The sequence below is a fragment of the Chaetodon trifascialis genome, chromosome 13, assembly GCF_039877785.1.
Source record: "Chaetodon trifascialis isolate fChaTrf1 chromosome 13, fChaTrf1.hap1, whole genome shotgun sequence".
NCBI lineage: Eukaryota > Metazoa > Chordata > Actinopteri > Chaetodontiformes > Chaetodontidae > Chaetodon > Chaetodon trifascialis.
This window is the reverse complement of record NC_092068.1, coordinates 24,574,755-24,585,827: the sequence shown is the minus strand read 5'-3', so window position 1 is coordinate 24,585,827 and position 11,073 is coordinate 24,574,755. Positions and strand designations below refer to the sequence as shown.

At 45.5% G+C, this 11,073-nt stretch overlaps 1 protein-coding gene across 2 annotated transcripts; it reads left to right on the top strand.

The window, feature by feature from the left end:
* The first annotated feature begins 704 nt into the window (after nucleotides 1-704).
* LOC139341466 (zinc finger protein 135) lies at nucleotides 705-9,772 on the top strand. 2 transcript variants are annotated; one of them, XM_070978010.1, is made up of 3 exons: nucleotides 705-887; nucleotides 3,980-4,611; nucleotides 5,787-9,772. In XM_070978010.1, exons 2-3 carry the CDS (start codon nucleotides 4,034-4,036, stop codon nucleotides 6,673-6,675), a joined length of 1,467 nt encoding a protein of 488 aa, XP_070834111.1. In that variant the 5' UTR covers nucleotides 705-887; nucleotides 3,980-4,033; the 3' UTR covers nucleotides 6,676-9,772. The 2 variants fall into 2 exon arrangements, with proteins under 2 accessions (XP_070834111.1, XP_070834112.1); XM_070978011.1 differs by lacking the exon at nucleotides 705-887 and adding an exon at nucleotides 2,473-2,578.
* Nucleotides 9,773-11,073: the final 1,301 nt, after the last annotated feature.

Sequence of the window (11,073 nt, the reverse complement as noted above, 5' to 3'; positions counted from 1 at the left end):
GATGGACAGTTTCACAGTTTCCTCATCTTTCACAGATGAAAAACAACAAATTGTAAAAATGAACAAAGGGATTAACAGATAGTGATCAGAATCTTTCCCTGCAGCTCTACAGTGAACTGTTTTTTCCACTGTTTGGAAAGATGTGAGATGTTTTAGGAAGCTTACTGTCAAAATGGAAAACTCATCCTGCATCTTTTTATTTCTTAAAGATGTTCCACAGTCGCCTAAAGCTGCTCCACAGGCATGAGGGTACTGTCAGTCAATGAATGCACACAGACAGCACGCTGAGGGTCACCTACTGACCGCCACTGACTGCCTTCAGGTGTGAATCATGCTGTAGAAGCTCAATGTGTTCACAACACAAAACATTTTACATTATGCCAGATAAAACTACAAATTGATGTTTTTCCTTTTAATTTGAAAAGTTAAGCCAAATGTTTTATTTTTAAATGTCTTTCAGGAAGCCTTAAACTGTTCAGCTGGCCTGCTGTGGATCAGACACTTTCAGACATCCCAGCCTGTCTGTCAGAAACGGGACGAACTGAAGCTTCACGACACCTCGCGACATTTGGGGGCAGAATTTGCGGGTTTTCAGTCTGCCAGCCAATCAGATTCGATGCACCAGCAGCCGAACCAATCACAGAGCGTGGGGGATCCGGACGGTCTGCCGCCTGCCGCCCCTGTGCCGCAGCGTCCCATCCGCTGTGCTGGACGACCTGCCGCTCTGTGCCGCTCCGCTCTGCGTCCGCGGCGTCGCAGCAGCAGCTGCTAACCGACAAGCTGCCGCTGCTCTCCGGCTGGATGTGATACAGGTGCGGCAGAGACAACCGACTCAAATTGACATCGAGAGCCGAAACGGGAGAAGCGGGACCGTTCCGGGTTGAATCGTAAGTGTTTGGGTGGAAAATAATCTTCGTAATTTGACCGGTGAAAAGCCGAAAACGAGGCGGGCTGTGATGGGGCGGCGGGGCGGCGAGGAGTGAGCTGATGTCCGGATGGAAATCTGCTGTGACTCGACATCCAGCCGGGGTCACAGCAGATGTTCGCATCAGTGATGATAACGTGGAAAAACGCCGCAATAAAGCCGCTTCAAGCTGAATGACGGTGATAGAAAGCAAAGGCCTGAATATTTATTGCTCCGCTTTTTCCTTCAGATCCTCCTCTTCATCCTCCTCTTCCTCTGAGGAGGAGGAAGCTCATTTTCAGCAGCAGAAGAAAAGATGACAGAAATAGAAATCTGCTGATGTCAGTCCAGATTATGGGACAGGAAATCAATATGTCCAGCTGTTAACTGGCAAAATCAACATGATCACAATAAGCAATATTATTAAGTGTGTCATCGATATGAACTGCAGGGACTAATGAGCCAAAGCAGCGATGTGAGACATGTCCACATGCTGCTCATCACTGTCTGTCTGTGTCCTCTGTCAACATCATTTTCTGTCGTTCCTAAAGATCAGCTGAGATCTGACGGATCCTCAGCAGGAAATGAGGAAGAGCAAAGAAGAGAAAGACTGAAGAGATGAATGAAAGAGACATGAAAGCTATTCTGCATCAGCACAAGACAACAACACAGAATCTGTGTGGATGACAGACAGACAGACAGACAGACAGACAGACAGACAGACAGACAGACAGACAGACAGACAGACAGACAGACAGACAGACAGGGACAGAAATCTGTGAAGCTCCATAGAATCAGGGGAAATCTACTTCCTTTGACAGAACCCAAAATAAAATCCCTCCATCGTCAGCAGTGCTTGTGACGTTTTCCTGAATGGTCCTCAAACCTTCACCTGCGGCTGCAGAGATGAACCTCTGACAGCTGACGGTCATGAATGGACGGGCTGATTGGCCCCTCTCGTCTCTCCGTCGGGAGTTTACGTAATATGAACTAAACTTTAGCGGATGTCACACTGAAACTGGGAAAATGGAAACAGTGGAAACAGGCTTCCAGTTAAAGGAGCAGTACATGCTTTGTTTTTAACCTAATGTCACAGCATGCGACACCAGGATGTTCTTCTAATATAAGACTGCGAATATCTGTTTGTTCCTCTTTCTGGAAAACAAAAACAACCACGATTGGCTAGCTGTTTTTTAATTAATTTTTTTTTTTTATATAAATGTTCATTTTCCAAACTTGTAAAAATCCAGTCTGACTGTAAAAATGCATCCGACGAGTTGGCCTTTATTAACAGTTAGTTTATCTTTCCCCCCCCCCCCCCCCCCCAGGACTGACATCAGTTATTTTTCTCATTATTATATCAGCCACATAAAAAAATATCCGCACTTTATATGTCATTAGGGCCTATTAACCTTTACGTTTTATTTTCATAGTATTTTATTTTACGTGTATATTATTATGTTTTAGTTATCCATTTTGCTATATTTTATGTTTTATCTCGTTTTATTTTGCTACATTTATTTTGAAGGACAATCCGCCATACTTCCGTTTGTGCACTCACTTAATCCTTTCCCACAATGCTTTGTGTCCACGTCCCCTGCTTCCTGTTTATTGTGACCGTCTCCACCGGTAAAATTTTAACGTTTACGCCGCTGTGCCCCCGCCGAAAGCTCGGTGAGTAATCCAGTCCCGAAATGTTTCACGGCCAAATCCGGTTAGCGTCGTTTATTCGGCGGTTTGCGCTTTTATTTTGACAGTTAACGTTGAGGGAAGAGAAAATCCCTCCTCTGCTTCCTCATCACTGACACTGAGCGGCCGAGCCCCGGAATCCCACTCAAAAACTCCACTATTTTCAACTCCATTGCTGTACAACAGACAGGAAATAATTTTTAAAACAATTTAAGATGTGTTACGCAACAAAAAAGGTCTCCTATATTTTCGGCTTTCAGGCAGCCGCTAATCAGCTTCAAATTGAAGTGAAATGTCATCTTTAATAATGGATGCCCTGCCAGCAACCGCCCTCCGCGGGATATTCATTGGGAAGTAATTGCAGCAATAATGAAGAAATGTGTCGTATATGTTGATATTTAATGTAACTCCAATGCCGCTTGTTTTATTTAATGCGTCCTAGATTGATGAGTGAGGTAACATTCGGCTAAAAAAGTTCCGTCTGTCACCCAGGAAGGGCTCCTGGTGCAGCGCGCAGGATGCATTAAAATGGCACGTTTTTGAACGGAGTTTGGTGAGACGCTGCTCGTTAACGCACGGTCTGAACGTGTCACTAACTTCTCACTGATGGGACCTCATCGAGCTCCTATCAGCGCTTTCATCAATATTACACTTCCTGTTGGCGGCAGTTTTGGCTGGCAGAGGTCAGAGGTCACCTGTCCTCATTGTTGACTGTGACATCACTGAGTACTGACCTTATATGGGTGTGTCAGCCTCATCAAAGTGACTGAATCTCTAATTAACAAATTATTGTAATTAATGGAATAACAGGGCTGCAGCTGACGATCAGTTATTATTCATCCCTTCATCATTTAGTCCCGGGATGTTATCATCAACCGTTTGATTGGTTCATTTCCTGTGAGATGACTCATTGATTAATAATCTTAATTCTTTGGATTTAGCATTTTTTTAAATTCACTGGATTCACAGATTCATTCATTTCCCTGAAAATGTACAAAATCACAATAAATATTGATCTTGGTGTACATGTAGTACATGTAGTACAAATAGACGAACAGCTGTCACGATGCAGTATTTTTGTTATTTCTGAGTTCGTGTTGCAGACACAGTTTCAGAAAATGTCGTCAAATTATTTCTGTTGATCTGTTGTGAAACATGATCACATGATCATCCTGCTTCAGTTCACGCATCTTCAATGTGACAAACCGCTGACTGCTCCTTCTCTCTCCTGCTCCTCCTCTTGTTCTTCTCCTCCCTCCTCCTCCTTCTCTTCCTCTGCTTCTCCTCCTCCTCCCCTTCTTCTTCTCCTTCTCCTCTCCCCTGGCCCTCTTCTCCTGCTCTTCCTCACCTGTCCTCCTCTTCCCCTTGTCTCCCTCTCCCCCACAGGCCTGTAGCAGCTCCTCTCCCTCTTCTTGCTCCTCCCCCCGGCCTCGGTTCAGGATGGAGGACTCGGAGACGGAGCTGGCGGTGTCGGAGTCGGACGCCCTGGGCGCAGACTTCATCACGGTGGAATTGGACACGCAGCCCATCGAGTACGTGGTGAAGTGGGCGGAGGTTGGCTCCAAGTTCACCATCTCCTGCGTGAAAAAGGACTCGGACGACCCAGCGGACCTGACAGCCGAGCAGCTGAAGATCGAGACGGACGAGGCGTTCTTCGCTCCCTATGAGGAGGTGTACCCCTGCGAGGTGACGGAGCAGAGCGTGGAGATAAAGACAGACTCTGATGAAGACGAGGAGGACACCGAGGAAGAGCAGGAGGTGCTGGTGGAGGCTGGGAGCAGCCAGCTGGATGGTGAGGTCGACTCGGACCAGGCTGACTTTGAGCCGGACGAGCGTCAGTATCGCTGCAGTTACTGCGGGAAGTGTTACAGCCACGCCTCAAGCCTGTACCGCCACCAGCAGACACACACCGGGAAGAGTGGTGGGGCGCCACCGGCCACCAAACGGGCGCTGGAGCCGACACATCAGGAGGCGCGCTACACCTGCCCTCACTGCGGGATGAGCTTCAAAGGCAGCAGGTCTGTACTCACTGTGTTCATGTGAAGAACCTCAAACTGTTCGGCTCATTAATCACTGAATCTTTAAATGTTAATCAGTAATCAATAGAGTTCAAACAGATTTATGAACGTGTCCGAGCAACAGTCCAAAGCCAGCAGTCAGTTGTTATTCATTCAGTAACTATCAGAGCGAGACGAGAACACCAGGAACCTTCAGAAGAACAGCTGGAACCGCGCGAGGCCTCTGAGAGGTCAAACACAGTGTCAGCCATGAAACAGGAAGTGCTGCAGTAACGTTTCTGCTTTACTAACGTGAAGAACAAAGTCTGGCGGCTTCCTGCCTCATTTAAAGAGACGGAGCCGCGAAGACTGATCAGTCATATTGCTAATTCTCACACTGATTGTCCACATCTGCATTTAAGAGTTCGTTAAACACTAACGAGCACGTTGACGGCCGCAGTGAACTAACGATGGACGCAGAAACGTGCGCCACAGTGACATCTAGAGTTCTACAATAATGGCATTACAAGAAACCACCTGCGATCAGTGTCAGCGGCAAAGAAATGTGATTGGTGCATCTGTCGCACTGTTGTCATCTCTGGGCTGACACATGAGTTTGACATCATTGTCAGAACTGTTAAGTTAACATGTCGGAATCACTAAAAGGAATTTGTTAGCTTGGAGGCACGTGATTGGATCAGATAATTTGGAACCTGTTCTCAACTGGAACTGGTTCTCAATTCCCTTTGGTACTGGAAACTTTGTGCAGCTAAAAGCTGATGGATGTTTCATATTCATTATTTTCCTGTCAGGGTGCATGTGGTAGTATATTCCAGAGCCGCAACTAACAATTATTTTCATTATCAATTAATCTGTCAACCAGTTTCTTGATGAATCGATTGTTTGGTCTAACAACAGAATAAAACAGTGAAAAGTCCAAGGCAACATCTTCACGTTTCGCTGTCTCCAACTGACAGTTTAGAACCAAAGAGATTCAGTTTACTGACCTATAAAACAGAATCTGAGACTTTGGAGAGTTTGTGAATGAAAAATGTCTGAGTCCATTTTCTTTTGATTCACTCGCTCAAAAACAAATTATTTCAGCTTTAATACCTTTTCCTCATTCAGTTGTCAGTTTTGTTTCTTCACTCCATCAGTAAAGTTGCATTTTAACTTTTTGTTTGGTGTTTTGTCAGGATGCTTGGAAGTCACCTGCGGCTGCATGGAAAGCGACGGATCCACCCCTGCAACATCTGCGGGAAGGAGTTCAACCACAGCTCCAGCTTGTCGCGTCACCGCCTCATCCACAAGAAAGGAAAAGGCCTCCCCAAGGACGTCGCCCTCGGCCCCAACATTTCCGCCCTGCGCCACTCATTGAAGGCCGGCAGTAAGAACAAGAAGACCAAGAGGCAGCAGCAGCAGCAGCAGCATGTGGCAACCGCCATCATTCAAAGTCAGGGCGGCGATAAGTTCTACGCCTGCCCACAGTGTGACATGAGCTTCAGGACATCCACGCAGCTGTCCAAACACCAGGTGACCCATGTCAAGGAGCTGCTGGACAACTACACGCCTGGCAAGGAGAACCTTGGGGAGAGCTCGTCTGACCTCAAGATCCGCCTCAAGCTCTGCTCTCGTGATAAGCCCAACTTCTACACGCTCTGCAAGAAGAACCGCCGCCGGCGGGGGGGGCGAGCCAGCAAACGGGGCTCCACCATCCCTGAAGAGGAGGAAGGAGGCGGTGGAGGAGGAGCCGGTCGCCATGGCTGCAGCCAGTGCGGGAAGCGGTTCAGCCACGCCTCCAGCCTGGCGCGGCACCAGCAGACCCACAGGGTGGTGGATGGTGGTGGGCGGGGGAAGCTGCAGCAACACCAGAAGCAGCTTCATGTCAAGACCGGACTCCCCGCTGCCAAGACCAAGACCTATACCTGTGCGGCCTGCAACAAGACCTTCATGCACTCATCCAGCTTCTCCCGCCACAAGAAGGCGCACCTGGAAGAGGAGCAGCGGGCCCAAGCCGCTGCCGCCAAGCGCCGGAAGAGAGTCGTCTTAGACGAGACTGCTCCTCTGGAGTCTGACTCGGAGTGAAGTCACCCGGCTCTGGACTGGGTTGGGACCGGTTCTGGACCTGTTCTGGGTTGGTTCTGAATCAGCACTGACTGGTTCTGGACTGGTTTGGGACCAGTTCTGGTTAAGTTCTGGACCAGTTCTCCACCAGTTCTGGACCAGTTGGAGACAGATTCTGGGCTGTTTGCCGAAGTTTGTTTGTCCAGGTTTCAGGAACTGGAAATGGTTGATTCTTTTCTGGTGTAGATAGCAGCAGGACATATGGTCGTATGGCGGCGGGATCTCCACATATGGTCATATCCATATATGGTCATAACTGACCATTAGCTAAATGCTCTTCAAGATGGGATTAGATTTAAAGTGTTACCCCACTGTCCCGCCCCCTGCCCCACCCCTCCTCCACCTGTGTTAGGTTGCACACAAATGCTGTTCACTTTCATTCTGCCCTTTCTACACTCCATTTCCCATCAGCCACCAGGACAGAGAGCGAGAAGTTACAGTCAACTGAGTTTAAATTTGATTTAGCTGAAAAATCATCAGTCGTACAGTGCGGTTGTACGGAAGTTTATTGACGACAAAATTTATGACAAAAACTACAGAGCTCAAAATAAACGTGGCAGTAAATCAGAGGACGACAACACAACTTTTGTAAATAAAAACCTTAAAAATGTCAGATATTTTCAAACAAACCCCACCCCCCTGTTCCTCCAATCAAATCAAAGTGTCTTTCCCTCTTTAAATCCTATTGGTCTACAGTTTCGTAGGATCGATCACTGTGTTTGATTTTGCTCCAACAGAAAATATGTCACATTACGGAGAATAAACCGGTTTTCTGAGATAAGTCAAGATTTTGAGTAAGAAAATTTTTCAGTTTTTCTCAAAATGTTGTAATTTTTATTACAGATTTATTTCACCAACATCCTGAAAAACACTGCAGCCTCATAATTTTGACTTGAGTGGGTTTTGTTTTTTCTCTCACATTATTTTTTCACTTGGCTTCAGGGGAAAAAATCACAAAGTTTTCATACAAAACTAAAATTCACATTTTTAATGGCCCAGATCCTCAAATCAAGAAAGAGCTGCAACAAATAGTTATTTTTTTATTATTGATTATTAATGATTGTTTTGTTTTTTTTACCAGTTATTAGGGATCCTAAATTTTCTTGCAACAGTCCAAAACCCAAAGATGTGGTTTACTGTGAGAAGAAAAAAAATCATTGTAGAGAAGAATCTGAAGACACAGTGTTTGATAATGAATGACTTCAATGATTAATTGATCACCAAAATTACTGCAGACATTCTGTTGATCGGCTAATCGATTCAGCCGGTCTTGAAAAGTATTTTCAAACCAAATCACAATTAAAATCTTCTCAGTGTTTATTGATAAAAGCTGGTGGTTTTGTCGTCAAGAGACCTCCATACAGGTCTGAATAAGTCTGATCAAGACTTGATTGGACCAGGTCTGATCAGGTCCGGCTCTGATGAGGTTCAGGTGTGGGTCAGATCAGGTTCAGGTCTCTTCAGCTTCAGAGCAGCTCCATCTTCATTCTCCATCCTCTCTCTGCCCAGTTCCTTCCTGGTTTTGATCAGAGTGATTTTGATTGGCTGAAGTTCTTATTGGCACAACGTTCTGATTGGTTAACTGTGTTACAGCCTTGATATTTTTAAAAGGTTAAAAGGTGAAATCCGAGCAGACGAGCTGATTGGTCAGAGCTGGCATTCCTCCACATTAACGTTTGCATGAAGACTATAACCATCAGCTAGTCGGCCATATTTGTAGTTTTTCAGCTGTGTGTGTGTTTGATGACCGGTCTGCAGCATCTGGCGTTTGGATTTCTCGTTTTAGCAGCAGACTGGTTGTATTGTGGAGGTCGACGGGGAAACTGCACTACTTATTTATGAATTTGGAACAATGTTGTAATATATAAATATAAATGGTATTTAAATGTGATTCACAAGTTTAAATAAAAAAAAGAAAAACAAGAGAGCGTCTAGGTGGCCGAGCCTGGCCTAGTTGCCCTTGTTACCGTAGCAACACCACCGCCACCTTCATCGTTTAGCATCGTCATTGTCAGCAGCAGCGGACAGGAAACAACTCCGTCACCGTCGTCCAGCAGACGTCCAGATTTTCAAAGTTAAAGCCTCCAAATCAGAAACCCGTGAAGAAAAAGCTGATTTCCTGTGACAACTGCTGGGGATTCGCAGCAAAACCAGAATTTCTTCAGAAGAATTCAAGTCGTCGACGACAGTTCAAACACAGACCAGCTGTTTGTTTTCTGTCTGAGGAAACATCTGGACTCAAACAGTCAAAAACATCTTTTAATAAAACCAGTTAGTATTTAGTGGATTCTGTGATCAGATGCAAACACAAAGCAGCGGTTTTCAAAAAGTGAAAGTGAGGCTTGGAGACATGGGCGGACGTCTGTCTGAGGCGACGTTTGGACGTTTGCGCCTGTTGATGGATTTAAAGAATCGATCCTGTGAACTTGTTCTCGTACAGAAGCGGCTTTTTGGTAAATACTTGGACGTTATCTAAAGACTGTAACAGACATCTTGGAACAAATATGGACTGACTTCACGTCAGGCTTTTCCCTCCCTGACAGACGGAGCAGCTTCAGCCAAATTAAACCATCACCTGTGGACTTTGGCGGACCCTGAAGTCCACCGCCCCCTGCCCCCCCCCCCCCCTTTTTGTGTCCTGCTTGTCGAGCCGTCTGACGGCGGCGAACACTTTGACTTTGTGAATAACATTTTACTGTGTGAATTGGATTTGACTTAATTTAATGGTGACCTATTTATAAGTGTGTGTAGGCGGCAGACAGTCGCACTACGAACCCCACGTAGATCATAAAAGGAAGTTCCTCCTCCTCCTCCTCCTCCTGCTTTTCATCTTCCTGGTTTGTGTTTTCTCAGTTCCGGGCCTTAAAGCTGACGTTCTCCTCTTTCTGTCCACAGTTTTGCATTTTGATCCATGTTGTGTTGGTTTGTTTTCTCTTGGGTTCGTGGTTTCAGCGAAGCTTCACCTGCAGATAGAAGGTTGTTTGTCATTGTATCGTGTTTGCCAATAGAATAAACCCAGTTGACATGTCTTGCGTTTTATAATAAACCTTTAAAAGAAGTTTCCTCTGTGCGTCTTCACTCATTGAACCTGCTTCACAGACATGAAGAAGTTCTGTCGTATGGAAGCCTGGAGAGTGCATTAAAACCTCTTCAGAATCAGATTTTCTCAGTTACAAGCTCTTTTGATTAGTTTATTAGTTTGTGTTGTGACCTGCTGCTGAATGCTACAGTTACATCAGTGCTCCTGTTTGGAGAGTGGTGCAGCTGCGTACTGCGACCACAAGAGGGCAGCAAACATTCAGCATGATTCGTGTGTTTTAACAGGAGGAGGAGGATGAGATGTGAAGATGCTCGTTGGTCCAGGTCATGGTACTTTGGGTGCTTCATGAAGGCAGCTGGACTTGTTTAAGGCTCTAGAAGCTGTTTCACCTCTCACCCAAAATGCTTCTTCAATTAAAGCACAAGAAGAAGAGGAGGAGGATGTGACACGTTTCAGTCCTCTAAAATCCAGAGAAGAGACAGAATTGGAATTTGGATAAATCTGTTGTTCCAGATGTTCCAGATGTGAAGCTGCTGAGACAAAGGCAGCTGTTTGATACAGGACAGAGATCCAAAGTTAACCAAGCCGTCGCGATGAGACGAGGTCATATGCCAGGACTCGGTGATCTTCACCTGTTGACCTGTGGATGTCTCCAAACAATGGAAACAGAAGGTATCTCAGGGCACTTCTCATAAACGGCAGGTCTCTACAGCCCTATTTTAACATCACTTACCATGACCAACCAGGAAACCAGAACCAGAACCAGGCTTTGGGTAGGCAGCCATTAGAGACAGACCTTCTCCTCACTTTTAGAAATATAAAGTCAGTGCAGCGATAACAACAGCCCTGAACAGAAATAAATAATAATAATACTAGATCAATACATAATGAAACAGACGTATATTAGAATACACACCAAAGGCAGCAACGGAGACTGAAAGTAAATCTATAGATACTGTTATTATCGATCAATAAACACATAGATAGTTTTGGAGCTTCTGTCTCTCCCCTAGAGTCCCTTTTAAAGGACTGAGTCCTGGTATCTGATTGGTCCTGAAGTGATCCTACCTGTTGAGGCATCAGAAGCATCCTCTTGTGGTTGACTTTGTGCTGCCACATCTGTTCACTCGTCCATCGAGTGTGACGGTTTTATTTGTTTGTCTTCATTTAAATGAAGAGAATGAGACGTTAATCTGGTTGAATGGAGGATATTTAACAACTGATGAATCACAAAATCGCAGTGTGTGTGTGTGTGTGTGCGCGCGCGCGCGCAGTTTTACTTGCTATCACAGTGTTGTAAAGTTTTTCTCTATTTGAGT

Bases quoted from the DNA above. Each gene is read 5' to 3' on its own strand.
- LOC139341466 (XM_070978010.1), top strand. From the start codon at position 4,034: ATGGAGGACTCGGAGACGGAGCTGGCGGTGTCGGAGTCGGACGCCCTG. The intron at 4,612-5,786 runs GTCTGTACTCAC...GTGTTTTGTCAG, and splicing joins ATGAGCTTCAAAGGCAGCAG to GATGCTTGGAAGTCACCTGC.